Source organism: Gopherus flavomarginatus, chromosome 23 (assembly GCF_025201925.1).
Source record: "Gopherus flavomarginatus isolate rGopFla2 chromosome 23, rGopFla2.mat.asm, whole genome shotgun sequence".
NCBI classification, from domain to species: Eukaryota; Metazoa; Chordata; order Testudines; family Testudinidae; genus Gopherus; species Gopherus flavomarginatus.
The window spans coordinates 15,626,657-15,652,857 of NC_066639.1; the positions used below are offsets into that span (position 1 = coordinate 15,626,657).

At 66.1% G+C, this 26,201-nt stretch overlaps 1 protein-coding gene and 1 long non-coding RNA gene across 4 annotated transcripts; both read left to right on the forward strand.

Moving 5' to 3' along the window:
• Positions 1-1,493: 1,493 nt before the first annotated feature.
• Positions 1,494-25,020, forward strand: NEURL4 (neuralized E3 ubiquitin protein ligase 4). 2 transcript variants are annotated; one of them, XM_050933549.1, is made up of 29 exons: positions 1,494-1,676; positions 2,797-3,175; positions 5,590-5,655; positions 6,418-6,692; positions 8,130-8,241; positions 8,615-8,703; positions 9,013-9,085; positions 10,001-10,271; positions 10,918-11,099; positions 12,137-12,222; positions 12,311-12,473; positions 13,243-13,441; positions 13,536-13,612; positions 14,225-14,303; positions 15,441-15,616; positions 17,232-17,360; positions 17,649-17,794; positions 18,263-18,478; positions 19,743-19,841; positions 20,449-20,598; positions 20,842-21,006; positions 22,058-22,216; positions 22,433-22,612; positions 22,825-22,918; positions 23,063-23,170; positions 23,412-23,556; positions 23,695-23,807; positions 24,228-24,393; positions 24,487-25,020. In XM_050933549.1, the coding sequence occupies exons 1-29, from the start codon at positions 1,503-1,505 to the stop codon at positions 24,689-24,691; spliced, it is 4,476 nt and encodes a 1,491-aa protein (XP_050789506.1). In that variant the 5' UTR covers positions 1,494-1,502; the 3' UTR covers positions 24,692-25,020. The 2 variants fall into 2 exon arrangements, with proteins under 2 accessions (XP_050789506.1, XP_050789507.1); XM_050933550.1 differs by lacking the exons at positions 1,494-1,676; positions 2,797-3,175; positions 5,590-5,655; positions 6,418-6,692 and adding an exon at positions 6,806-6,854.
• LOC127039705 (uncharacterized) lies at positions 9,092-9,976 on the forward strand. 2 transcript variants are annotated; one of them, XR_007771304.1, is made up of 3 exons: positions 9,092-9,240; positions 9,481-9,600; positions 9,781-9,976. It is a non-coding gene; the product is annotated as an uncharacterized LOC127039705 (long non-coding RNA). The 2 variants fall into 2 exon arrangements; XR_007771305.1 differs by having other exon boundaries at positions 9,238-9,300.
• Positions 25,021-26,201: the final 1,181 nt, after the last annotated feature.

Consider the following 26,201-nt stretch of genomic DNA (forward strand, 5'->3'; position numbering starts at 1 on the left):
CCTCGGAGAGGGGTCCTGGGGCGCACGAACCCAGCCCCGCCTCGGGGAGGGGGCGCAGGGAGCCCAGCCCTACCTCGGAGAGGGGTCCCGGGGCGGATTAGCTAAGGGATCAAACTGGCAAGGGCAGTGCTGCGTTCTCCGTCTCTTGACGGCTGTCGCTCCGGACCAGATGCCTTTTCTGGCCGATGCTTTAATCCGGAATAAATTGTTGGCCTCCGTGTGATCTGTCGGAGGGCAGACTAGATAATCCACCTCAGGGGTGGGCAAACTACGGCCCGGGAAGCAGGGTCGAGAGCCACTCCCTTGCACTAATCTGTTGCACCAATCCCTTGCACTAAAGTATTGCTTGCACGACTATCTGCACGAGCAGCTTCATTGCACCACTTTGCACTAGATATTTCTTTGCACGAATTATACCTGCACCGATTCTGCCCATTAGTGAATTGCACCAGTCATTTGCACTAATTAAACTGGCACCAGGGATTGGCACTAATTAGCCATTTGCTGATGGTTTCCCCGGGACAATTCCTATGGCCATTCGCTGTCACTGGGGCTAATCGTTCTCATTGCGTCACGCCCCCTTCCCCAGCCCCGCCCTTCCGTAACCCGGGCAACAGCTGCAAGGAGGGGAAAAGTATTTCGGCCACGCTGCCGTCAAGCAAAACATCCTGGTTCTGTGCAGCACAGCACTGTCGTAAAAAAAGGGCCGATGCCGACCTAGCCGTCCAAGTGGGAGAGGCGGTGCGGGAATGGGGCCTGTTCACGGCAGGCCCTAGCAACAGACGGTGCCGTGTCAACGTAAAGTGTCCGTGATGCAAAGCCACCCCTGTTCTTTTTTTGTAAATGCCACGCTGCCGTAAAGCAGCAGACGGTGCTGCCGTAAAGCGATCCCTCCCGTCGGTCGCAAAAGCTGGTCTATGGTGAGTGTGGGTTCCGCAGTGCCGTAAAGCGCGATCGTGCATTCACGGTCGTGAAGCCCAGCGGCTGGCAGCATTCACTGTGCCGTAAAGCGAGGTCGCAGTGGTGGAACTGTTCCCCGAGTGTAGTAAAAGCGAAAAGGGCCCCGGCCGCTACCGTAAAGCGCCACCCTAGCCCTGGTTCCGTGGTGCCGTAAAACGCGGCAGCCCTGAGAGCGCCATCAACCTGCCGGGAGGAGGGGGTCGTGCTTCTCTCGCGGGACAGCGCGACGCTGCCGTAAAGCGAGATTGTCGCGAGAGCAAATTGTCAACGCTACCATAAAGCGCGCCGGCGCCGTCTGAAAGGAGAGGGTGGCCGTTTGACAGGTGTCGCGAGGCTGCCGTAAAGCGCGGCGGCGCTGTGTGAGGGGAGTCGCGACACTGCCGTAAAGCGCGGCGGCGCTGCGGGAGAGGACTGGAGGCGCTGCCGTAAAGCGCGGCGGCGCGGCGGGAGAGGAGCCGCAGCGCTGCCGTAAAGCGCGGCGGCGCGGTGGGAGGGCGGTCGCGACACTGCCGTAAAGCGCGGCCGGCGGCCCGGGGGGCGCCATGTCGGGCCCGGGCGGGGCGCTGCACCCGCGCACGGGGAAGCTGGTGACGCTCTCGCAGGGGGGCCGCAGCGCCGCGCGCTCCCAGCCGGGCCAGGAGTTCAACCACGGGCTGGTGCTGAGCCGCGAGCCGCTGCGGCCGGGCCGCGTCTTCGCCGTGCGCATCGACCGCAAGGTGCGCAGCGCCGAGCACCCGGCGCGGGGGGGGGGGGGGGCGGGGGCACCGACCGCAAGGTGCGCAGCGCCGAGCACCCGGCGCGGGGGGGGGGGCGGGGCGCATCGACCGCAAGGTGCGCAGCGCCGAGCACCCGGCGCGGGGGGGAGGGGCGGGGCGCATCGACCGCAAGGTGCGCAGCGCCGAGCACCCGGCGCGGGGGGGGGCGGGGCGCACCGACCGCAAGGTGCGCAGCGCCGAGCACCCGGCGCGGGGGGGAGGGGCGCACCGACCGCAAGGTGCGCAGCGCCGAGCACCCGGCGCGGGGGGGGGGGGCGCACCGACCGCAAGGTGCGCAGCGCCGAGCACCCGGCGCGGGGGGGGGCGGGGCGCACCGACCGCAAGGTGCGCAGCGCCGAGCACCCGGCGCGGGGGGGAGGGGCGCACCGACCGCAAGGTGCGCAGCGCCGAGCACCCGGCGCGGGGGGGAGGGGCGCACCGACCGCAAGGTGCGCAGCGCCGAGCACCCGGCGCGGGGGGGAGGGGCGCATCGACCGCAAGGTGCGCAGCGCCGAGCACCCGGCGCGGGGGGGAGGGGCGCATCGACCGCAAGGTGCGCAGCGCCGAGCACCCGGCGCGGGGGGGGGCGGGGAGATTGGGGGGGGCTTCAACCACCACCGCCAGAAACGAGGCGCCCTGCCAAGGCGCAGAGTGGGGGGCATTGGGGCTGGTCCTGGCTGCAAGGGGGGGCCCTGCCGAGGCGCAGAGTGGGGGGCATTGGGGCTGGTCCTGGCTGCAAGGGGGGGCCCTGCCAAGACGCAGAGTGGGGGGCATCGGGGCCGGTCCTGGCTGCAAGGGGGGGCCCTGCCGAGGCGCAGAAGGGGGGGGCATTGGGGCCGGTCCTGGCTGCAAGGGGGGGCCCTGCCGAGGCGCAGAAGGGGAGGGCGTCGGGGCTGGTCCTGGCTGCAAGGGGGGGCCCTGCCGAGGCGCAGAAGGGGGGGGCGTCGGGGCTGGTCCTGGCTGCAAGGGGGGGCCCTGCCGAGGCGCAGAAGGGGGGGGCGTTGGGGCCGGCCCTGATTGCAAAGGGAGCCCCGCGGAAGGGCCGGCCCTGACTCCCGCCGTCTCCCCCCCACCCCCCCAGGTGAACTCGTGGAGCGGCTCCATCGAGATCGGGGTGACGGCGCTGGACCCCGACCACCTGGACTTCCCCAGCAGCGCCACGGGGCTGAAGGGCGGCTCGTGGATCGTCTCGGGCTGCTCCGTGCTGCGGGACGGGCGCTCCATCCTCGAGGAGTACGGCCAGGACCTCGACCAGCTGGGCGAGGGCGACCGGGTGGGCATCCAGCGCACGGCCGCCGGGGAGCTGCGCCTCTGGGTCAACGGGCAGGACTGCGGCGTGGCCGCCACCGGCATCCCGCCCCGCGTCTGGGCCGTGGTGGATCTCTACGGCAAGTGCACGCAGGTCACCGTGGTGCCCGGCGAGCCGGAGGAGGCCGAGGACGGCGCCGCGGGAGATGAAGGTAGAGACCCCCCTTTTCCCGCCGCCCAAGACTCGGGACGAAGCGTGTGTGTGGGGGGGTCCCTGGGGGCAGGAGGGGGCGGAGTGTGGGGACGCTTCCCGGGGGCACCCCACTAACAAGTGCCCCATGTGTGTCTGCGGTGGGTCGGCCCCCTGATTTCCACGGCCGACGCAATTGGCATCGCTGTCTTGTGAGCAACAGGCGCTCCCCGACCTCCTCCGCGGGGTGTGCGCTGGACGCTCCGGTGTTCACAGAACCAGCCCCTCTCACCTTTCCGGGTCCCCGCCCAAACCACCGTCCCCACGGGGTGTCTGCTGGACGCTCCAGTGTTCACAGAACCGGCCCCCCCATCTTTCCGGGTCCCCTCCCCAAACCACCGTCCCCACGGGGTGTCCGCTGGACGCTCCAGTGTTCACAGAACCGGCCCCCCCCTCACCTTTCCGGGTCCCCCCCCCAAACCACCGTCCCCACGGGGTGTCCGCTGGACGCTCCAGTGTTCACAGAACCGGCCCCCCCACCTTTCCGGGTCCCCACCAAACCACCATCCCCACGGGGTGTCCGCTGGACGCTCCAGTGTTCACAGAACCGGCCCCCCCATCTTTCCAGGTCCCCCCCAAACCACCATCCCTACGGGGTGTGCGCTGGACACTCCGGTGTTCACAGAACCGGCCCCCCCATCTTTCCAGGTCCCCCCCAAACCACCATCCCTACGGGGTGTGCGCTGGACGCTCCGGTGTTCACAGAACCGGCTCCCCCCCTTTCTGGGTCCCCCCCAAACCACCATCCCCACGGGGTGTCTGCGGGATGCTCCAGTATTCACAGAACCGGCCCACCCCACCTTTCCAGGTCCCCCCCCAAACCACCATCCCTACGGGGTGTGCGCTGGACGCTCCGGTGTTCACAGAACCAGCTCCCCCCCTTTCTGGGTCCTCCCCAAACCACCATCCCTACGGGGTGTCCACTGGACGCTCCAGTGTTCACAGAACCGGCCAACCCCCCAAACCACCGTCCCCATGGGGTGTCCGCTGGACGCTCCAGTGTTCACAGAACCGGCCCCCCCCAGCTTTCCGGCCCCCCCCCCCCCAAACCACCGTCCCCATGGGGTGTCCGCTGGACGCTCCAGTGTTCACAGAACCGGCCTCCCCACCTTTCCGGGTCCCCCTCCAAACCACCACTTAGCCCCCCGTCCAACCTGTTGTCTTCACTTGCAAACAGCACGCACCCCGTGCTGTTCCGGGGGCTCCTTCCTTGCCGGCGCCCCAATCTCAATTAGCTGCCGGCTCTGTTTCCAAGGAGACGTTCCCGAGGTGACCCCGGGGGCCGGACGGAGAGAGAAGCGGCTGCTTTCTCCTGTCTGCCGTCTTCACTCCTGGATTCGAAGAACGTCATTTTCAGTGTAGACGCAGAACTCCTTTGGTATCGCCCGTCTGTACATTTTGCAAGCGCTAGGCCGGCCAAGCACGTCTCTGGCTGGCTGCAGAGACCTCACGTGCTGCCTGTCGGTGTGCTGGCGACCTGGGGGATCCCCTCTGCGCCCCTTACGCCAGCTGGTATCAACGTCCCCCTTGCTGGGGCTGGGGAGCCCAACCTCCGGGCTGCGTTCCTCGGTTGACAGGCTGAAGTGCCGGGTCCTGTCTGGCTCGTTTCCTGGGCACCTCTTCTCGGAGCCTGGAGGCCGCCCGGCCACTTAAACGTGCCCCCTTTGTGCCCAGGGATGTGATGCTTCTGCTCTAGAGGTTGCTCCTGGGTGAATCCTGCGCCAAAAGGCTAAAAATCCTGCGCACCATATTTTAAAATCCTGCAAATGTTTTGTCAAAATAACGCTGGGGAGTCACACCAATTTCAATTATTTTGGTAATTTATTTGCAAAATACTCCTCGGCCAGGATGTCTGTAACCATGCACAGATTCGCCCAGGAGTAGAGGGTCAAAGAAACCCCGATGACCACCTGGTTCCCGTGTCTCTGGTCCGTTCTGGTTACCCGGAGCCCCAGCCTGTTCCTCCGCGTCCTCGGCCCCAATGCCCCCGCGCCTCGGCAAGGCCCTCTCTTGCAGCCCGGGCCGGCCCCAATACTCCCCCCTTCTGCGCCTCTCCGGCCAGGGTGCTGTCGGTCAGGAGTGAGGGGCATTGGCAGAGCTGGGGGGGGGCAGGGCTGGGCTCGCAGGGGCTGTGGGTCAGGAGTGAGGGGCACCGGCAGAGCTGGGGGGCCAGGGCTGGGCTAGCAGGGACTGCGGGTTGGGAGTGAGGGGCACCGGCAGGGCCAGGCTGGCAGGGACTGCGGGTCAGGAGTGAGGGGCACTGGGGGGCAGGGCTGTGGGTCGGGAGTGAGGGGCGTTGGCAGGGCTGGGCTAGCAGGTCGGGATCGAGGGGTGTAACACCGGCTTCCCTCTTCTTCCTCGTGTTTCTCTTCCCAGCCCTGGCCCTGCCCCGTAACCAGAGCCGCCCGGATAAATTCCCCAACAGCCTGGAGTCTGAGAACGGTGAGTGACCCCGACCTGCCCCCCCCCGCCCCCGTCTACACCACTCCCGCAGCGCGAGCCGGGCTCGGACCACTGAGCCGGTGCAGCCCCCGGGTGGGCCTGTCCCATCGTGCTTTGCCCTGGACGTTACCCAGAAGCCTTCGCTCCCAGCGGGAGTGCTGGGCATGGTGGGATGGGTGCATGGAGAGGGGCGTGTCCACCCCACCCGTGAATTGAGCAGTGGCCTGGCGCTGGGGCCCCAGGTCGAGTTTGGGGCAGGAGGCCTCGCTGCCAGGTCAGACTTTCAAATAGACCCCAGCTGGCCTGGCCCCATCTCCTAGCCTGGGGGGGGCGGGACTTCCCCGTTGCGGGCTGTTCCCGCCTCCAGGGGGGCGGGACTTCCCCGTTGCGGGCTGTTCCCGCCTCCAGGGGGGCGGGACTTCCCCGTTGCGGGCTGTTCCCGCCTCCAGGGGGGCGGGACTTCCCCGTTGCGGGCTGTTCCCGCCTCCTAGCCCTGGGGTGGTAAATCTGGGCCCAGAGGGCTTGACGGGGAGGAACGGGGAGACTCAGGTCCCCTTCCCCCCCCCCACGTCTGTCTGTCTCCCTGTTTCCTGCCCCCCCCGTCTGTCTGTCCGTCCGTGATTCCTCTCCCTCCCCCTCCCCCATCTGTCCGTCCATACGACTGTCCGTCCCTGGTTCTCCCTCCCCGTATCCTTCCGTCCGTCCCTGATTCCTGTCCCCCCCCCGCCCCACCCCTAGACCATCATCCGTCCGTCCCCCCAGGCTTGTCCAGCGTGGAGCTGTCGGAGGTGGTGAGCAACGCCATTCTGTCGGCCTACAACGGCAGCCTGCTGAGCGTCAGCCTGGGCAGCCCCCCGCCGGGCGAGGGGGGCGCCCCCCTCACCTCCAACGACGCGCTGCTCTTCCACGAGAAGTGCGGGACCCTCATCAAGCTGAGCAACAGCAACAAGACGGCCGAGCGGCGCCGGCCCCTGGACGAGTTCAACAACGGCGTAGTCATGACCAACCGGCCGCTGCGGGACAATGAGATGTTCGAGGTGGGGGGCTGGGCTGGGGGGACACGGGGGGGCTGGGGCAGGGTCATGACCAACCGGCCGCTGCGGGACAACGAGATGTTCGAGGTGGGGGGCTGGGGGGACACGGGGGGCTGGGGCGGGGTCATGACCAACCGGCCGCTGTGGGACAACGAGATGTTCGAGGTGGGGGGCTGGGCTGGGGGGACACAGGGGGCTGGGGTAGGGTCATGACCAGCCGGCCGCTGCGGGACAACGAGATGTTCAAGGTGGGGGGCCGGGTTGGGGGGACACGGGGGGCTGGGTCTGGGTCACGACCAACCGGCCGCTGCGGGACGAGATATTCGAGGTGGGGAGTCTGGATGGGGGCCCGGGAGGACACGGGGGGGTGGGACGGGGTTCTGGCCAGCCAGACACTGAGAGACAACAAGATGTTTGAGGTGGGGAGCCGAGTTGGGGGGCTGGGAGGACATGAGGGGGCTGGGGTGGGGTCCTGGCCAAGCAGACACTGAATCATGACGAGGTGTTTGAGGTGGGAGGGCTGGGGGAACATGGGGAGGTGGGTTGCAGATGCGGGTCCTGGCCAGCCAGACACCGAGGGCTGGGATGGGGTTCTTGGTGGGGCTGGGAGGAAGATGGGGGGTGGGTTGCGGATGGGGGTCCTGGCCAGCCAGACACCGAGGGCTGGGATGGGGTTCTTGGTGGGGCTGGGAGGAAGATGGGGGGTGGGTTGCGGATGGGGGTCCTGGCCAGCCAGACACCAAGGGCTGGGGTGGGGTTCTTGGTGGGGCTGGGAGGAAGATGGGGGGTGGGTTGCGGATGGGGGTCCTGGCCAGCCAGACACTGAGGGCTGGGGTGGGGTCCTTGGTGGGGCTGGGAGGAAGATGGGGGGGGGTGGGTTGCGGATGGGGGTCCTGGCCAGCCAGACACCGAGGGCTGGGGTGGGGTTCTTGGTGGGGCTGGGAGGAAGATGGGGGGTGGGTTCCGGATGGGGGTCCTGGCCAGCCAGACACCAAGGGCTGGGGTGGGGTCATGGGGAACCAGCTATTGGACAAAGAAATGTTCTACGTCTGGGGTGGGACTGGGATGGGATATAGGGGGGCTGGGGCATTGGGGGGGCAGGATGCTCTGAGATGTTGGGGGGCGTATGGGGAATGGGGGGGTGCTGTGTGACAGGTGGTGGTGGTGAGGACGGGGGTGCCCGCCGATGTGGGGTGCCCAGGAGGGGAGCACATAGGGGAGGGATGGGGCAGGAGGGCGGCGGGGTGAGGCTGTGGGGCCAGGAGTACCCAGGGGGTGAGTCTTGGGGAGGGGGCACCGGCATTATCCAGGGGGTTTGGGGCAGGAGGGGAGGGAGTTGGGGTACACCCAGAGGCGGAGAAATACAGCAGCGGGGTGGGGTCGGGGGGCTGGCTAGGGGAGCGGTGAGTCCCCTGACCCCCCCCCCTTGTTGCCCCATAGATCCGCATCGACAAGCTGGTGGACAAGTGGTCTGGCTCCATTGAAATCGGGGTGACGACCCACAACCCCAACAGCCTGGAGTACCCCGCAACCATGACCAACCTGCGCTCTGGTACCTGCCTGTGGGGGCGGGGGGAGGCCAGGACTCCTGGGTTCTCTCCTTGGTTCTAGGGGAGGAGTGGGGGGCTGTTGGTTAGAACTGGGGGAAGGCTGGGAGCCAGGACTCCTGGGTTCTCTCCTGGCTTGGGGTGGGGCGGGTCTGTGGGTTAGCGCCAGGATGCCTGGGTTCTATCCCCTTCTCGGGGAGGGGCAGGTCCCTATGTCGTTTTGTGCCTCAGTTTCCCCCTCCTGCACGCCTGTGCAGCTCTTTTGATGGCTGAATTTGGGGGGAAGAAGGAGCTGAATAGGCGGGGGGGGGGTTTCCCTGGGGTGCGGGTCCCCGTAGCTGATTGGCTGACAGGAGGCCCCCCCTACACACACCCCAGGCACGATCATGATGAGCGGCTGCGGGATCCTGACCAACGGTAAAGGGACGCGGCGGGAATACTGCGAATTCAGCCTGGACGAGCTGCAGGTGAGAGCCCCCCTGTGACTGATCCCCCTGTCCCCCCAAACCCTCCTAGCTACCCCACTGCGGGTGAGCCCCCCATAGCCGCCCCCTGCGGGCGCCCCGAAACCCCATTGCCAGCCCCCTGAGGGTGAGGGGGTTGCCATACACGTGCACCCCTCGTGCGAACCAAGCTTCCCCAAACTCAGTCCCCTGTACCCCTGCACCTCCCTCATCCTCCTGTACCCCCATCATCCCCCCTCTGCCTCTGCCCTCACCCCCTCATTGGGTTCCTCGGCTGCAGCTCCCCCTAACTGCCCCCTCTTGTCCCCACAGGAGGGAGATCACATTGGCCTGACCCGGAAATCCAACAACGCTCTGCACTTCTACATCAACGGCATTGACCAAGGTAGGGGGCGGAGCGAGGGGCTTAGCAGGGGGCGCTCTCCCCTGGCAGGCAGGGTTTACTCTGGTGCTGTTATAACTGGCCGCCCCGCCCCAGAGGTGGGCGCATCTCAGCGCCAGGCGAGGGGGCCCTGGGTAACCGGCCGCCCCGCCCCAGAGGTGGCTGCATCTCGGCACCGGGCGAGGGGTCCTTGGATAACCGGCCGCCCTGCCCCAGAGGTGGCTACATCTCAGCGCCGGGCGAGGGGTCCCTGGGTAACGGGCCGCCCCGCCTCAGAGGTGGCTGCATCTCAGCGCCGGGCGAGGGGTCCCTGGGTAACTGGCCGCCCCGCCTCAGAGGTGGCTGCATCTCAGCGCCGGGCGAGGGGTCCCTGGGTAACCGGCCGCCCCGCCTCAGAGGTGGCTGCATCTCAGCGCCGGGCGAGGGGTCCCTGGGTAACCGGCCGCCCCGCCCCAGAGGTGGCTGCATCTCAGCGCCGGGCGAGGGGTCCCTGGGTAACCGGCCGCCCCGCCCCAGAGGTGGGCGCATCTCCTCGCCAGGCGAGGGGGCCCTGGGTAACAGGCCGCCCCGCCCCAGAGGTGGGCGCATCTCAGCGCCAGGCGAGGAGACCCTGGGTAAACGGTTGCCCTGCCCCAGAGGTGGCTGCATCTCAGCGCTGGGTGAGGGGTCCCTATGTAACCAGCTGCTCCGCCCCAGAGGTGGCTGCATCTCAGCGCCAGGCGAGGGGTCCCTGGGTAACCGGCTGCCCTGCCCCAGAGGTGGCTGCATCTCAGCGCCGGGCGAGGGGTCCCTGGGTAACTGGCCGCCCCGCCCCAGAGGTGGGCGCATCTCAGCGCCGGGCGAGGGGTCCCTGGGTAACCGGCTGCCCTGCCCCAGAAGTGGATGCATGGTGTGTGATTCTCCCCCTCCCTGCCCCAGGCGTGGCTACCACCCTGACCCCGCTGGTGGTGTATGGCGTGGTGGATCTCTACGGCATGGCGGTGAAGGTCACCATCGTCCACAACCACAACCACAGCGACCGGCTGCGGCGGAACAACGCCATCATGCGGGCCCTCTCCCCGGACGTGGGGCGCCGCGCCCTCGAGGCCGGTGGGGTGGGTGAACCCGAGCCGGAGCGCCTGCTTTTCCACGCCAACTGCGGCCAGAAGGCAGCCATCATCAACGACGGGCGCACGGCCCTCCGCCCGCAGTGAGTGGCAGCCTGCCCCCGCCAGGGCCTGGGGCCATCACGTATCCTGTATCTCAGCACCGGGCGAGGGGTCCCTGGGTAACCAGCTGCCTCGCCCCAGAGGTGGCTGCATCTCAGCGCTGGGCGAGGGGTCCCTGGGTAACCAGCTGCCTTGCCCCAGAGGTGGCTGCATCTCAGCGCTGGGCGAGGGGTCCCTGGGTAACCAGCTGCCTTGCCCCAGAGGTGGCTGCATCTCAGCACCGAGTGAGGGGTCCCTGGGTAACCGGCTGCCCCGCCCCAGAGGTGGCCGCATCTCAGCACTGGGCGAGGGGTCCCTTGGTAACCGGCTGCCCCGCCCCAGAGGTGGCCGCATCTCGGCGCAGGGTGAGGGGTCCCTGGGTAACCAGCCGCCCCACCCCAGAGGTGGCTGCATGTCAGCGCCGGATCAGCGGTCCCTGGGTAACTAGCTGCCCCGCCCCAGAGGTGGCTGCATCTCAGCACTGGGCGAGGAGTCCCTTGGTAACCGGCTGCCCCGCCCCAGAGGTGGCTGCATCTCGGCACGGGGCAAGGGGTCCCTAGGTAACTGGCCGCCCCGCCCCAGAAGTGGCCGCATCTTGGCGCCTGAGTCGGTGGCTCGTGTCCGAGCTAACCTGTCTCTCTTCCCTAGCGCCACGGACGACTTCAACCATGGGGTCGTCCTTAGCAACCGGGCCCTGCGTAACAACGAGGTCTTCCAGGTGCGGATCGACAAGATGGTGGACAAGTGGGCAGGTTCCATCGAGATCGGGGTGACCACGCACAACCCCACCTACCTGCAGCTGCCCTCCACCATGACCAACCTGCGCTCAGGTCCGGACCCGGGCGCCCCACGAGGGCAGGGGGGGGATAATACCTGGCGGCTGGCTCTGGCTCCATCCCCACCCTGCCTCCAGCATGTGGCCAGCTCCCTTTGGGAGAGTTCTGGCCCCCAATTGCCCCCCAAGTGGGGCTGGCAGCCGTGCCCTGCAGCGGGTAGTTCCCAGGGTTAACTGCCAGCTGGGGGTGCTGGCAGCTGGTAGTTCCGGGATAATTTGTGGCTGGAGCAGGAGCTGGGAGCCATGCCCTGCGGTGGGTAGTTCCCCGGGTTAACTGCTGCCCAGAGGGCTGGTGGCTGCACCCTATGGCGGGTAGTTCCCTGGGTTAAGCTTTCCCCGGGTGGACTAGTACCTGTCCTGTGGCGGGTAGTTCCCCGGGTTAATTGCCAGCTGGGGGTGCTGGCAGCTGGTAGTTCCTGGGATAATTGGTGAGTGGAGTGAGAGTTGGCAGCCATGGCGTGGGGCAGGTAGTTCCCCGGGTTAAACTCTCCCTGGGCGGACTAGTACCTGTCCTGTGGCGGGTAGTTCCCCAGGTTAACCTTTCCCCGGGTTAACCTCTCTCCAGAACCGACTGGTGGGTAGTTCCTTGGGTTATTGCCAGCTGGGGGTGCTGGCAAGCTGGTAGTTTCTGGGATAATTCGTGGCTGAAGCAGGAGCTGGCCGCTGTGCCCTGCAGTGGGTAGTTCCCTGGGTTAACTGCTGCCCAGAGGGCTGGTGGCTGCACCCTGTGGCTGGTAGTTCCCTGGGCTAAGCTCTCCCCCGGTGGAGTAGTACCTGTCCTGTGGCAGGTAGTTCCCCGGGTTAACCTTTCCGCGAGTTAATCTCTCCCCAGGGCAGACGGATGGGTAGTTCCCCGGGTTAACTGATGCCTGCGGGGGCGGGTTTAGTGGTCATGCCTCATAGGCTGCTGATGACCCCACGCGGCTGAGCTGGTCCCCGGGTCCTGCGGCAGGCAGTTCCGCAGGTTAACGGCGAGCTGAGTGACTGGGCCGGGCACCGCTGGTGACCCCCCCCTCGTCCCCTCTCCTCCAGGCACCTGGATGATGACGGGCAACGGGGTTATGCACAACGGCACCACCATCCTGGATGAATACGGGCACAACCTGGATCGGCTCAAGGTGAGTTGGGTGCCGGGGGGGGCAGCCCGTCCCCCCCACACACTGCAGGGCAGTGCCCTCACCCCCTCTGCTGCCCCCCTCCCCCCAGGCGGGCGACACGGTGGGCGTGGTTCGCAAAGAGGACGGCACGCTGCATTTCTTCGTCAACGGGGTGGCGCAGGGGCCGGCCGCCTGGAACGTACCACCCAACGTCTACGCCGTGGTGGATCTGTACGGGCAGGCGGCGCAGGCCACCATCCTCGACGACACAGGTGAGCCGGGTGGGGCCTGGCGTGGGGCTGGGGGATAGCGGGGGGGGGCGGTCGCAGGGACGTGTCTTGCTCCCGGAGGGGCTGGCATCTAGGTAGGGGGGACAGGACCATGTCTTGGTGCCTGGGGGACCTGGGATATGGGGGGGGGGGATAGGATGGGACCATGTCTCAGTGCTGGGGTATTCTGGGGGGCTGAGATACGGGGCAGGGATGGGACGGCGCCATGTCTTGGTGCTGGGGGGGCTGGGATATGGGGCGGGGACAGGATAGGACCATGTCTCAGTGCTTGAGGCTCCCAGGGCTGGGACAGAACTCCGGGTGCAACGGGGATGGGGCCATGTCTCGGTGCTGGGGGGCTGGGATATGGGGGGGGAATGGGACGGGGCCACGTCTTGGTGGGGGTCCCAGGGCTGGCATAGAATTGGGGGTGGGAGGGGGAGGGGGACGAGGCCATGTCTGGGTGCTGGGGGTCCCAGGGCTGGGATATATCAGAGTGGGGGCCATGTCTTGGTGCTGGGGGGCCCTAGGGTTTGGGATATTGGGGGCGGGGGCCGTGTCTCAGTGAGGGGTGGGTCCCAGGGCTGGGATAGAAGTGGGAGGGGGATGGGGCCTTGTCTCGATGCTGGGGGATCCTGGGGGGCTGGGATATACCTGGCGGGGGGACCCTGTCTCTTGGTGCCCAGGGGGGTGTCCCGGGGGCTGGGCTACAGCCGAGGGGCGGGGCCCGTGCACCCCAGGAACACCCCCCCTCCCTCGCTTCCCCCCCCAGATCTCCTCCCGCTGCCCGACGACCTGTCGGAGGGCAACCACCAGCTGTCGCCCAGCAGCCCCTCGTCCACGGCCTCGGTGAGTGACCTGCGTTTCCACCAGCTGCACGGCGCCAACGCGGTGATCACCAACGGCGGGCGCACGGCGCTGCGCCAAAACTGCCGCAGCGAGTTCAACGACGCCATCGTCATCTCCAACCGGTTGGTGTGTGTGGCACTGCGCCCGCCCCCCCTGTGCTGCCCCCCCGGCCTGCCCCCTCCCTGGGCTTCATGGCTCTCCCCTCTCCCCACGCAGGGCCCTCCGGGACGGAGAACTCTTCGAGATCGTCATCCAGAAGATGGTGGATCGCTGGTCCGGCTCGATAGAGGCGGGTGAGAGACAGGGGGGCCCCCACTTCCTTGGTGTAATTCCCCACCCACTGGGAGAGCGCCGCTGGGGGACGGCGGTCGGTTTCACTTCCTGTCCCATCTCGGCGCCGGATGAGGGGTCCCTGGGGAACCAGACGCCCCACGCCCCAGAGGTGGGCACTTCTCCGTGCCGGGTGAGGGATCCCTGGGTAACTGGCCGCCCCGCCCCAGAGGTGGCTGCATCTCAGCACCGGGCAAATCGCACTGAGACCTGGTGACTCACCTGGATAACGGAGTGGCAAGTCTATTTTCCGAATTCGTGGCTGCCCCCGAGCCGGGAGGGGTCGCCACTGCTTCCGGGGGCCGGATCAGAAGTCGAACTGACTGTGCCAAATTTTTCTGACCTCGCCAACTTGAAATTCAGTGAAGACCAGCCGCCCGGCCCCCACTTAGGAAGGGAAAATCAATGGGGGGCTAACCAATGGGGGGCTCGTATGGCCGAAACGTCGCTCAGGGTGGGTTGCAGGGCAGAGCCCGTTCCGCGGTGTGTTATCTAGGGCGGGAGGGGTGCAGGAGGCCCGGGCGGACCCCTCCCTGCCCCTTCCAGCCCCTCACGGCTCGGATTCCCTCCGGCAGGGGTCACGGCCATCCGGCCCGAAGACCTGGAGTTCCCCAACACCATGACGGACATTGACTACGACACCTGGATGCTTAGGTGAGTGAGGCCATGTCTACATCTAAAGTTTTGCAGCGCTGGTTGTTACAGCTGTATTAGTACAGCTGTATAGGGCCAGCGCTGCAGAGTGGCCACACTTACAGCAACCAGCGCTGCAAGTGGTGTTAGATGTGGCCACACTGCAGCGCTGTTGGGCGGCTTCAAGGGGGGTTCCGGGAACGCGAGAGCAAACCGGGAAAGGAGACCCGCTTCGCCGCGGTTTGCTCTCGCGTTCCCGGAGCCACCCAGCAAACCGCAGGGAAGGAGACCTGCTTGCTCTGGGCTCCGGGAACGAGAGAGCAAACCGGGAAAGGAGACCCGCTTCGCCGCGGTTTGCTCTCTCGTTCCCGGAGCCACCCAGCAAACCGCAGGGAAGGAGATCTGCTTGCTCTGGGCTCCGGGAACGAGAGAGCAAACCGGGAAAGGAGACCCGCTTCGCCGCGGTTTGCTCTCGCGTTCCCGGAGCCACCCAGCAAACCGCAGGGAAGGAGACCTGCTTGCTCTGGGCTCCGGGAACGAGAGAGCAAACCGGGAAAGGAGACCCGCTTCGCCGCGGTTTGCTCTCGCGTTCCCGGAGCCACCCAGCAAACCGCAGGGAAGGAGACCTGCTTGCTCTGGGCTCCGGGAACGAGAGAGCAAACCGGGAAAGGAGACCAGCTTGATTACCAGAGGCTTCCTCCTTCCACGGAGGTCAAGAAAAGCGCTGGTAAGTGTCTACATTGGATTACCAGCGCTGGATCACCAGCGCTGGATCCTCTACACCCGAGACAAAACGGGAGTACGGCCAGCGCTGCAAACAGGGAGTTGCAGCGCTGGTGGTGCCCTGCAGATGTGTACACCTTCAAAGTTGCAGCGCTGTAACTCCCTCACCAGCGCTGCAACTTTCTGATGTAGACAAGCCCTGAGTGTGTGTGTGTTGGGGGGGGGGGGATTTGTGTGTGTGTGTGTGTGTGTGTGTGTGTGTGTGTGTGTCGGGGGGGTCTCAGGTGAGTTTCCGGGGGCTCAGCCACAGGAGAGGCAAGGCCGTGTCTTGGGGTGGGGAGCTGGGATATGGGGGGGGGGGACCTCTCGCTTGGGTTCCTGTGGGGGGGTGGGACTGTGTCTCCTTGTGACCCCTCCCTTCCCGCCCCCCCGCAGCGGCACAGCCATCATGCAGGACGGCAACACCATGCGCAACAACTACGGCTGCGACCTGGACTCGCTGACCACGGGATCCCGCATCGGCATGATGCGCACGGCCAAGGGGGACCTGCACTACTTCATCAACGGCGTGGACCAGGGCGTGGCCTGCTCCGGCCTGCCCCCCGCCAAGGGTGAGCCGCCCCACCCCAGCCCCCCACCCCCTACGGACACGCCTCTTGGTCTGATCCGGCCCGCTGTGTCCCCCACCCCCTACGGACACGCCTCTTGGTCTGATCCGGCCCGCTGTGTCCCCCACCCCCTACGGACACGCCTCTTGGTCTGATCCGGCCCGCTGTGTCCCCCACCCCCTACGGACACGCCTCTTGGTCTGATCCGGCCCGCTGTGTCACCCTCCCCCCCCACGGACACGCCTCTTGGTCTGATCTGGCCCGCTGTGCCCCGCCCCCCATGGACACACCTCTTGGTCTCATCCGGCCCGCTGTGTGTCCCCCCCCCCACGGACACGCCTGTTGGTCTGATCCGGCCCGCTGTGTCTCTTCCCCCGCCCCCCCAGCAATGAGCCTCTTGGTCTGATCCGGCCTGCTGTGTCCCCCCCCCCACGGACACACCTCTTGGTCTGATCTGGCCAGCTGTGTTCCCCTTCCCCCCCTCCCCCCCCAGCAATGGGCCTCTTGGTCTGATCTGGCCTGCTGTGTCCCCCCTTCACAGACAGGCCCAATGGTCTGATCCAGCCCACTGTGTCCCCCCCTCCCCCCCCAGCAATGGGCCTCTTGGTCTGATCTGGCCTGGTGTGTCCCCCCCTCACAGACAGGCCCAATGGTCTGATCCAGCCCACTATGTCCCCCCCCACAGACGGGCCCATTTGTCTGATCCAGCCCAGCGTGTTCCCCCCACAGATGGGCCCATTGGTCTCATCTGGCCCAGTGTGTTTAGGGTGACCAGATGTTAAGGGGAAAATATCAGGACTGCTGGGGGGGGCCCTTTTTTTAACATTCTCCCGTCTGGGAGTTCGGCGAAGAGCCCTGCGGTCGTGGATGGTCTTTGCCGGTTTTTCGGCGGCAGGTAATAAACCTTGCTGCCGAAGACAGAAGCCGCCGAAGGCCGTCCGTGACCGAAGGGCTCTCCGCCGAATTGCTGCCAAAGACCAGGAAACAAAATATCAGGATCAGTGGCTTCCTGACCGTACTCTGGTCGGGACATGGGACAAACTCCTCAAAATCGATACAGTCCCGATTTTATCGGGACGTCTGGTCACCCTAAGCGTGTATTTCCCCCCTCCTCCTGCACAGGTCCATTGGTCTGATCCAGCCTGGCACGTTCCCTCTGCAGCGTGGGGCCTATTGGTCTGATCCGGCCTTCTGTGTTTTTGTCCCCCCATGGATGGGCCTATTGGTCTGATCCGGCCTAGTGTGTTCCCCCATGCATGGGATCATTGGACTGATCTGGCCGGCCGGGGTGGGGGTGGGGGATATACTGGGCTGGATGGGCCCATTGGTCGCGGGGGGGGGAGGGACTGGATGGGGCCATTGGGCTGATCCAGGGTGGGAGGATATATGGGCTGGATGGGCCCATTGATCTGCGTGGGGGGACCTGGATGGGCCCATTGGGCTTGTGGTGGGGGAGATATACTGATGTGGGTGGGCTCACTGGAAGGGGGGTGGAAATGTACCAGACTGGATGAATCCATTGGACTGATGGGGACAGGGGGGTAATAGTCTAGCTGGGTGTTATGGCAGCTGCGGCCTGGTTAACCCTTTGCTCCCCTCCCCCGGTGGCGCGGCACAGAGGTGTATGCCGTGGTGGATCTCTACGGCCAGTGCGTCCAGGTGTCCATCACCAGCGCCACGGGCCCCATGGACAACAGCCTGTCGACCAGCAATGTCACCGAGAAATCCTTCCCCATCCACTCGCCAGGTGAGAGCCCCGCCCCAGAGCTGGCTGCATCGCTGTGCTGACTTCGGGGGCCCCTCTGTTGGTAGCAGCCCCACCCGGCCTGCTAGGGAGAGCGCCCTCTGCTGAGCCCCTGCCCCACAGCGCCTCCTTTGTGCCCCATGGGGCCAGCCCTGCCTGCCAGGGGAGAGCACCCCCTGCTGAGCCCCCACCCTGCTCCCTGCCCCACAGCGCCCCTAGCGCCGCCCTGCCTGCCGGGGGAGAGCCCCCACTGGCGTCCCACCAATTGTTGATGGCCACGTCTTCCCCCAGTGCCGGGCGTGGCTCACCGCTTCCACAGCAGCTGCGGGAAGAACGTGGCCTTCCAGGACGACGGGTGCCGGGCCGTGCGCGTGACTGGCTACAGCCACGGCATCGTCTTCAGCATGAAGGAGCTGAAGGCCGACGAGGTGTTTGAGGTGAGTCGTCCCCCCCCCCGCCAGGCTGGGGTATTTGCTGCTGGGGTGGGGTGGGGGAGGTCTCGCCCCCCTGCCACCCCATCAGAGTGGATGGAGCCTGGCCCCAGCTAGATCGCTGCTCCCAGCCCCCATCACCGGGGCGGGGGGGGTGAGTCTGAGCTAAGGTGGCTGGTACAGCCGGTGCCTTCATCCTGGGGACAGTAGGGGGAGCTGTGCCCAGCCTGGCTCTGGGGTGGGGCCCACACTCATGTTCCCACCCCCCTTGCTCAGTGACCCCTGACCCTTGGAGCCGATCCTGCCCAACGTCGCTTGGTGACCTCTGACCCTTGGAGCCGGATTTTCTCCCTTCCCCACCATTGATTCGTGACCTCTGACCCTTGGAGCCACACTCCCCATCCCCTGCCATTGCTCAGTGACCTCTGACCTTAGGGCTGGATCCCGCCCCCCCCCCATGCTCGCCCCCCCCAGGTGAAGATCGAGGAGCTGGACGAGAAATGGTCAGGCTCCTTCCACGTGGGGCTGACCACGCTGCTGCCCTCCGAGGTGCCCTACGCGGCCACGGGGCTGCCGGCCTCCCTGCCGGAGCTGCACTCCAAGGCCACCTGGCTGGTGGCCGGCTCCGAGGTGCGGCGCAACGGCCAGCTGCAGAAGCAGAACTACGGCTGCTCGCTGGAGAGGCTGGGGGTGAGTTGCGCCGGGGGCGGGGGAGCTGTGGGGCTGGGCGGGCCGGGGCCGGGGGGGGGGGATCGGAGGGGAAATGCAGGGCTGCAGAGGCCCACTGGGGGGAGAGATGTGGAGCTGGAGGGGCCCAGTGATCTGGTCTGGTCCCTGTGGGGGGTAGTGGACAGAGGGCGGGGGGGGCAGCAGTCTGGTCTCAGGGTTGGGGGAGTGGGGATGTGTGTCGGGGGATGGGCAGGGACTTGGGGGGCCCAGCGGTATGGTCCTGGGGGTAGGGGGGGAAGGGGCAGGGGGTTTAGGGATGGGAGGCCCTGTGGTCTGATCCTGTGTTGGGGGGGGGGGGAAGAGTGGTCTGGTCCCCGGGGACAGGGAGTGGGCAAGGGGCATGGGGTTGGGGGGCCCAGTGGTCTGGTCCTTCGGGGGTGGGGTGGCAGGAGTGGGCAGAGGAGGGCCCAGAGATCTGGTTCGAGGTGGGGGCGAGGGGATGGGGGGGTCCGGCGCTCTGATCCCGAGGTGGTGGCGGGAGTGGGCAGGGGGCTGGGGGCAGAAATCTGGTGTGGGGGGAGGGGAGTGGGCAGGGGTGTGGGAATGGGGGGCCCAGTGGTCTGGTCTGGGGGGAGGGGAGTGGGCAGGGGGTGTGGGAATGGGGGGCCCAGTGGTCTGGTCTGGGGGGAGGGGAGTGGGCAGGGGGTGTGGGAATGGGGGGCCCAGTGGTCTGGTCTGGGGGGAGGGGAGTGGGCAGGGGGCGTGGGTTTTGGGGGGCCCAGCGGTCTGGTGGGGGGGGGAGTGGACAGGGGGTGTGGAGATGGGGGGGCCCAGCGGTCTGGTCTTGCAAGGGGGAGTGGGCAGGGAGCGTGGGTTATGGGGGACCAGCGGTCTGGTCTTGCAGAGGGGAGTGGGCAGGGGGTGTGGGTTATGGGGGGCCCAGCGGCCTGGTCTGGGGGGGGGAGTGGGCAGGGGGCATGGGTTATGGGGGCCCAGCGATCTGGTCTTGCGGGGGGGAGTGGGCAGGGGGCGTGGGTTATGGGGGGCCCAGCGGTCTAGTCTGAGGGGGGAGTGGGCGGGGGGCGTGGGTTATGGGGGGCCCAGCGGTCTGGTCTGGAGGGGGGAGTGAGCAGGGGGCATGGGAATGGGGGGCCTAGCAGTCTGGCCTGGGGGGTGGGCAGGGGGCATGAGAATGGGCGGCCCAGTGGTCTGATCCTGGGGGGTGGGGAGGAGTGGGCAGGAGTTGTGGGACCATGGCTGTGACCCAGGCCCCCCCTCCCGGCAGGTGGGGAACCGCGTGGGGGTGAAGCGCTGCGCGGACGACACCATGCACATCCTGGTGGACGGCGAGGACATGGGGCCGGCCACCACCGGCGTGGCCAAGGTAAATCCTTGCTGGGACCCCCAACTGCCCAATGGTGCTGGGGGGCAGAGCCCATGTGAGCCCCGCTGGGTAGGGGTCGGAGCCTCCCCCCTTCCAGGCCCCCACCCCAGCAGCCAGCGTCCCCCAAGGGGGCTGCCTTTTGTGGGGACATCTGATGTCATGGGCTTCAGTCCGCCTCTTCCTGTCAGGGGTGGGTAGTGATGTCATGGGTGTCGGTCTGCCCTTTGATGATGTCATCGGGGGGAATAGGTCCCACCTTTTCCTGTCTGGGAGCAGATGTGATGTGATGTCATGCAAGGGTTAGGGCCCGCCTCTTCCTGTTTGGGGGGCATATGATGTGATGTCGCAGGAAATCGCTGCCCCGTGAGCTCCCAGAGTGCCCCCCATCACTTCCTCCCCACAACAGGACGTCTCTGTCCCTGCCGTGTCCAGTGCTGAGGGGCTCTACCTCGCTGGAGTGTGGGATGAACCCAACAATCCCCCCGCTCTAACCACTAGACCCCACTCCCCTCCCAGAGCCGGGGAGAGAACCCAGGAGTCCTGGCTCCCAGCCCCCCCTGCTCTAACCCACCAGCCTCCCCTCTTCCCCCATGTCCTGTGTCCTCAGAACGTCTACGTGGTGCTGGATCTGTACGGACGCGTCACCGCAGTCTCCATTGTCAGCTCCACGGTGCTGGAGGAGTCGGACGGCACCAAGCCCCCGTCAGTCGCCTCTGAGACGTACAGCGAGGAAGAGGAGGAGGAGGAGCCCACACCTGTGAGTGCTGGGAGACGGGAAATTCGCCCCTTTGCCTTGAGGGGGCGCCAGCCCTGCTCCAGCCTTACGGTGGGAAGAGTAGGAGATGCTGCCTGTCCCCTCTAGGGGGCGCCAGCTCCCCTCCGGCCCCAGGGCGGGGACTGGCTGGCTCAGGGGGGTGGGGAATGGGGCAGGGGCCTGTCCCTTCTAGGGGGCGCTGGCTCAAGCTGGTGAGTGACCCCCTTCCTCTCCCCTTGGCTGCAGTGTGAGAACGAGGCCCCCGTGCCGCCGGCCGCCATGGAGTTCCTGGAGAACCACGGCAAGAACATCCTGCTGTCCAACGGCAACCTGACGGCCACCCGCGTGGCCAGCTACAACCAGGGCATCGTGGTCATCGCCCAGCCCCTGCCCCAGGGCCAGCTGTTCCAGGTGTGGCCCTTGCCCCGCTCCTTCCCCTTGGGGGAGGATGTGATGTCATGATGGAGGTGGCTGTAGGGTCTGCTACTTCCTGTCGGGGGAGGACGTGATGTCATGATGGAGGTGGCTGCAGGGTCTGCTACTTCCTGTCGGGGGAGGACGTGATGTCATGATGGAGGTGGCTGCAGGGTCTGCTACTTCCTGTCAGGGGAGGATGTGATGTCATGATGGAGGTGGCTGCAGGGTCTGCTACTTCCTGTTAGGGGAGGATGTGATGTCATGATGGGTGGGGGAGGTGGCTGTAGGGTCTCCTACTTCTTATCTGGGGAGAATGTGATGTCATTATGGGGGAAGATGTGACATGATAGGGGAGGGAGGAGGGCCTGCTACTTCCTGTCAGGAGAGGATGTGATGTCATGATGGGGGTGGGTGTAGGGCTTGCTACTTCCTGTCGAGGAAGGATATGTTATGATGCGAGCAAGTGTAGGGCCTGCTACTTCCTGTCGGGGGAGAACGTGATGTCATGATGGAGGTGGCTGCAGGGTCTGCTACTTCCTGTTAGGGGAGGATGTGATGTCATGATGGGTGGGGGAGGTGGCTGTAGGGTCTCCTACTTCTTATCTGGGGAGAATGTGATGTCATTATGGGGGAAGATGTGACATGATAGGGGAGGGAGGAGGGCCTGCTACTTCCTGTCAGGAGAGGATGTGATGTCATGATGGGGGTGGGTGTAGGGCTTGCTACTTCCTGTCGAGGAAGGATATGTTATGATGCGAGCAAGTGTAGGGCCTGCTACTTCCTGTCAGGGGAGGATGTGATGTCATGATGGAGGTGGCTATGGGGTCTGCTACTTCCTGTTAGGGGAGGATGTGATGTCGTGATAGGGAGGATGTTGGTCCTGCTCCTGTCTGTCTAGGGCGTGTGTGATGTCATGATGGGGATGTGACCTCACAGAGGGTGGCAACATTCAGGGCCGCATGGGAGGTGGGTCCCGGTGGCTTCTGACATCACTTCCTCTCCAATGGCATCATGGTTGTTCTCCCACTCGTTCCCCCTTTCCCAGGTTCAGATCGACTTCCTGAACCCCCAGTGGACGTCGTCCCTGTCCCTGGGCGTCATCGGCACCTCGCCCGAGCGCCTCAACTTCCCCGCCACGGCCTGCTCCCTCAAGCGCTCCGCCTGGCTGCTGCAGCGCGACTCCGTCTTCCACAACTCGCTCAAGGTGGGGATGGGCCCGGGGCCCCACTGTGCCCTCTAGGGGGCGCCAGCTCCCACCCGGCCCCAGGGCAGGGACTGGCTGGCTCAGGGGGGCAGGGAATGGGGCAGGGGCCTGTCCCCTCTAGGGGGCGCCAGCTCCCACCCGGCCCCAGGACAGGGACTGGCTGGTTCAGGGGGGTGGGGAATGGGTCCTGGGGCTCACTATGGTCCCACCCCGCAGATCTGTGAGAACTACGGGCCCAATCTGGACACGTGCCCTGAGGGGACGGTGCTGGGCCTGCTGGTGGACTCGAGCAGTTGCCTGCACCTCTACGTCAACGGCATGGACCAGGGGGTGGCCGCCCAGGACATCCCCAGTCCCTGCTACGTCCTCGTCGACCTCTACGGGCAGTGCGAGCAGGTGAGCCCCACCCCCGGAGGGGGGACAACCCAGCCCCCCTGCTCTAACCGCTAGTCCCCACTCCCCTCCCAGAGCCGGGGAGAGAACCCAGGAGTCCTGGCTCCCAGCTCCACCTGCTCTAACCACTAGCCCCCACTCCCCTCCCAGAACCGGGGGGAGAACCCTGGCACCCACTCCCCCCCACTCCCCAACCAGTGCATTTGTCCCCCCAGGTTACCATAGTAACGAACGACACCCCAGCGCTGGGAGGAGAGAGCACAGACTCCCACGCCCAGGGGGACATGGAGAAGGCAGACATGGTGGATGGTGAGTGATGGAGCTTGGCTGCCCTCTGCTGGGTGGGGGGCAGGATCTGCCCCGGTGAGGGAGTGGGGCTGGGGCTGGGCCCTCCCCTCTGCGCCTCTAGGGTGTGTGTGGGGCGGGGCTGGCTACCCTCTTTCTCTGTTGCAGGCATTAAAGAGAGCGTGTGCTGGACGCCCCCCGTGGACATGAACACCATGAAGACCTGCGAGTACCACGCCCTCTGCGCCCGCTTCAAGGACCTCCTGCTGCTGCCAGGTGAGCCGGGACCCGCCTCTACGTGGGCATCGGGGTGGGGGGCACCCCGCTTCTCATGAACCCGCCCTAGATGGTGCCATGTTAGTGACCGAACAGGGCCGGCTGGTTTGGAACGTGTGCGTGAGGGGGAGCTGGATGGTGGACGTTGTCATTAGGGTTCAGAGTTAACACCCAATTTCTCAGGCTTGGGACAGCTCTCCTCCCCCCCCAACACCTGACTCGCCCCCCCCTTCCCTCCCAGACGACTACTTTGTGGAAGATCCTAAATTCAGCCTCTGCTACTGCGAGTCGTGCCACAAGCTGCGGGGGGACGAGGCCTATTACAAGCGGGGGGACCCCCCCCGGGACTACGCCTTGCCCTTCGGCTGGTGCCGTTTCAACCTCAGGTACCCGGCCGGGCGGGAGGGGGATCGGACTGGAAGGGGGGAGGCTGGGGTGGGGCGGTGTCTAGCTGGGAATGGACTGCACGGGGGGGTTGTGGGGGGGGTTCCTGGCTCTGATACCCTCTCCCTCCCCCCTGACAGGGTGAACCCCCAGCTGGAGGTGGCCATCACCTGTAAGAAGTGGCACATGGCTTATCACGGCACCAGCGTGGGTGCCGTCCGGAGGATGCTGGACCAAGGGGAGCTGGGAGCAGGTAGGAGGGACCTGGCACCGAGCCTGTTGCGCCCCTCCCGGCCCCCCTGCTCTGACCCACCAGCCCCACTCCCCTCCCAGAGCCGGGCAGAGAACCCAGGAGTCCTGGCTCCCAGCCCCCCTGCCCTAACCACCAGCCCCCACTCCCGTCCCGGAGCCGGGGAGAGAACCCAGGAGTCCTGGCTCCCAGCCCCCCTGCTCTAACCCACCAGACCCCACTCCCTTCCCAGAGTCAGGGAGAGAACCCAGGAGTCCTGGCTCCCAGCCCCCCAGCTCTTATGACCTGGCCCTGGCCAATGGGTTCCAAGCCCCAGATTCCTCCCACTGGGGTAGGGGGGCAGTGCTTAGGGGTGGGGCCTGGGGTGGGGGGGGCGCAGATCGGGGCTCACTGACTGGCTGTCCCGTTCCCACCCCCCCCCAGGCAGCACGTCCATCCTGAGCTGCCGGCCTGCCAAGGCGGACCCCCAGGGCGGGGGCTACCACGAGCCGGAGAACAGCTCCCCCGGCCGGGGGGCTGAGCCCCACCGCGTCCTGCTCTCGCCCACCCTGCGCTACGCCGGCCTGGAGGCCTTCGCCACCAAAGTGCAGTGAGTGCTGCCCGCCACTGGGGGGGCGGGGGGGCAGCGAGTTGGGGGGCAGCAGTGGGTCCCTGACCCCTTCTCTCTTTTCCCTCTGGACAGATTCCGGGACCCCAAGTCTCAGCGGCAGCACGGGGCGCAGGTGGCCTTCCAAGTGTGCGTGCGCCCCGGCTCCTACAAGCCGGGCCCCCCCTCGGCCGGCGCCCCTGACCCCCCGGACCCCCGTTTCAGCCCCGCTGAGCTCGAGTGGGTCACCAAGGAGAAGGGGGCCACCGTCCTCTATGGCCTGCTGGTGCGTGTCGAGTGACCCCCCCCATATGGACCAGCAGAGGGCGCCGGATGCTGTGGGGGGGGCTTCTAGCTGTGTGAACCCCCCCCCCCCCCCGATTCCAGAGGACGACTGTATTTCTGAGGGGTGTCTTTGCGCCCCCTCTCCAGATGCCCAGCAGAGGGGCATGACACCAGAAGCGGCTGCCATTTTTGGGGAGGGGCATCCCCCCTCCTGTGGCACAGCCTGGGGGGGGAGAATTTGGACAAGATGCAAAGAGTCTGACACTGTTTTAAACCTTGGGGGGAGGCCCCCCCCTACACACAGCTCCGTGTGGTGGCCAGAGCTGTCTTTTGCACATAGAAAATGCTAAGGATTTTGGGGGGGGGGCACCTGTAGCATGCTGGGAGATTTGGGGGAGGGGGATTTATTGAACCACAAAGGACTTAATTTTTTTCGTGGGGGGGTCTACCTCGGCAGGGGAGGGATCCCCTAAACTACTTCAGTTGGCGGGGGGTAGAGAAAGTATACCACCCGCATGATTTCATGTTGGGGGGGGGGGCAGTTTCAGCTGTGACCTAGGTTAGGGTTTTCCATTGAACATTTCAAGGGGGGAGTACTAGATGAATTGGGCGGGGAGGGGGGTTGGACTAGTCCATGGGGAGTTGGGGGGGGAGTTTGTTCAATTACTCCCCCCTCTTGGTGTCTGTTGGGGGGTGCCCCAACCCTGGATTTTAGGGGGGTGAATTTTAGCACTTAGAGCTGCCCCCCTGCTCTGGTTAGGGGGGCTGGAGGGGGGAAATGTCAACTAAGTGACCTTGCCCCCCCGGCTATCACTGTCCGCTACCCCCTTCCCTCCCTACCCCCCCAGCCAGCTCTCCATTCCTTCCCCCAGGGTGCTCTTGTCCCCCAAATCAGCCCTATTTTGTCCCCCCCCCTTATTTATTACCCGTCGGTGGTGTTGAAATGTGAATTTCCTTGGGGGTGGGGATGGCAGGGGGGGCAGCTCCCGCCTCCCCCCCACCCTGTTACTTTTTTTAAGTTTTTATTTAAGCTGCTTTTCCATGTAAGGCTGGGGGAAGGGGGACGCAGAGCCGTGGGGTGGGGTGGAGTTGAATGTGGGGTGTAAGGGGGGGGTTGTTCATGGAGCACACACCCCCCCATTGATAAACTGCCATCCACCCAGTTCAACTGTGTCTGTGTGTGTGTCATACGGGGGGGGGTCCTAGTGCAGAACTGCCTCCTGCTGAGATTTGCCCCCCACTTCTCCCCCCCAGCAGTTACCCCCCCGGCATGCCCTGGCTGGCTCCCTACAGCCCTCGAGGTGACGGTCCCCAGGTGGGGGTCCCCTGGCCCCCCAGGAGATTGGTTCTCCCCCAGCTATGTGGTTGGGGGGGGGTGTCTGAGCTGGGGGGTTCCACCTGCCTCCCCCTGTTCCCCCCCCCCCGCTGGGGTTCGGCCCTTGCCTGGGGTCTGGGAGGGGGGAGCAATGGGGAGCTGCCCCCTGCGGTGGGGGGGGTCCCCCCCGCCCCCAAACAGCAAAGGGCGG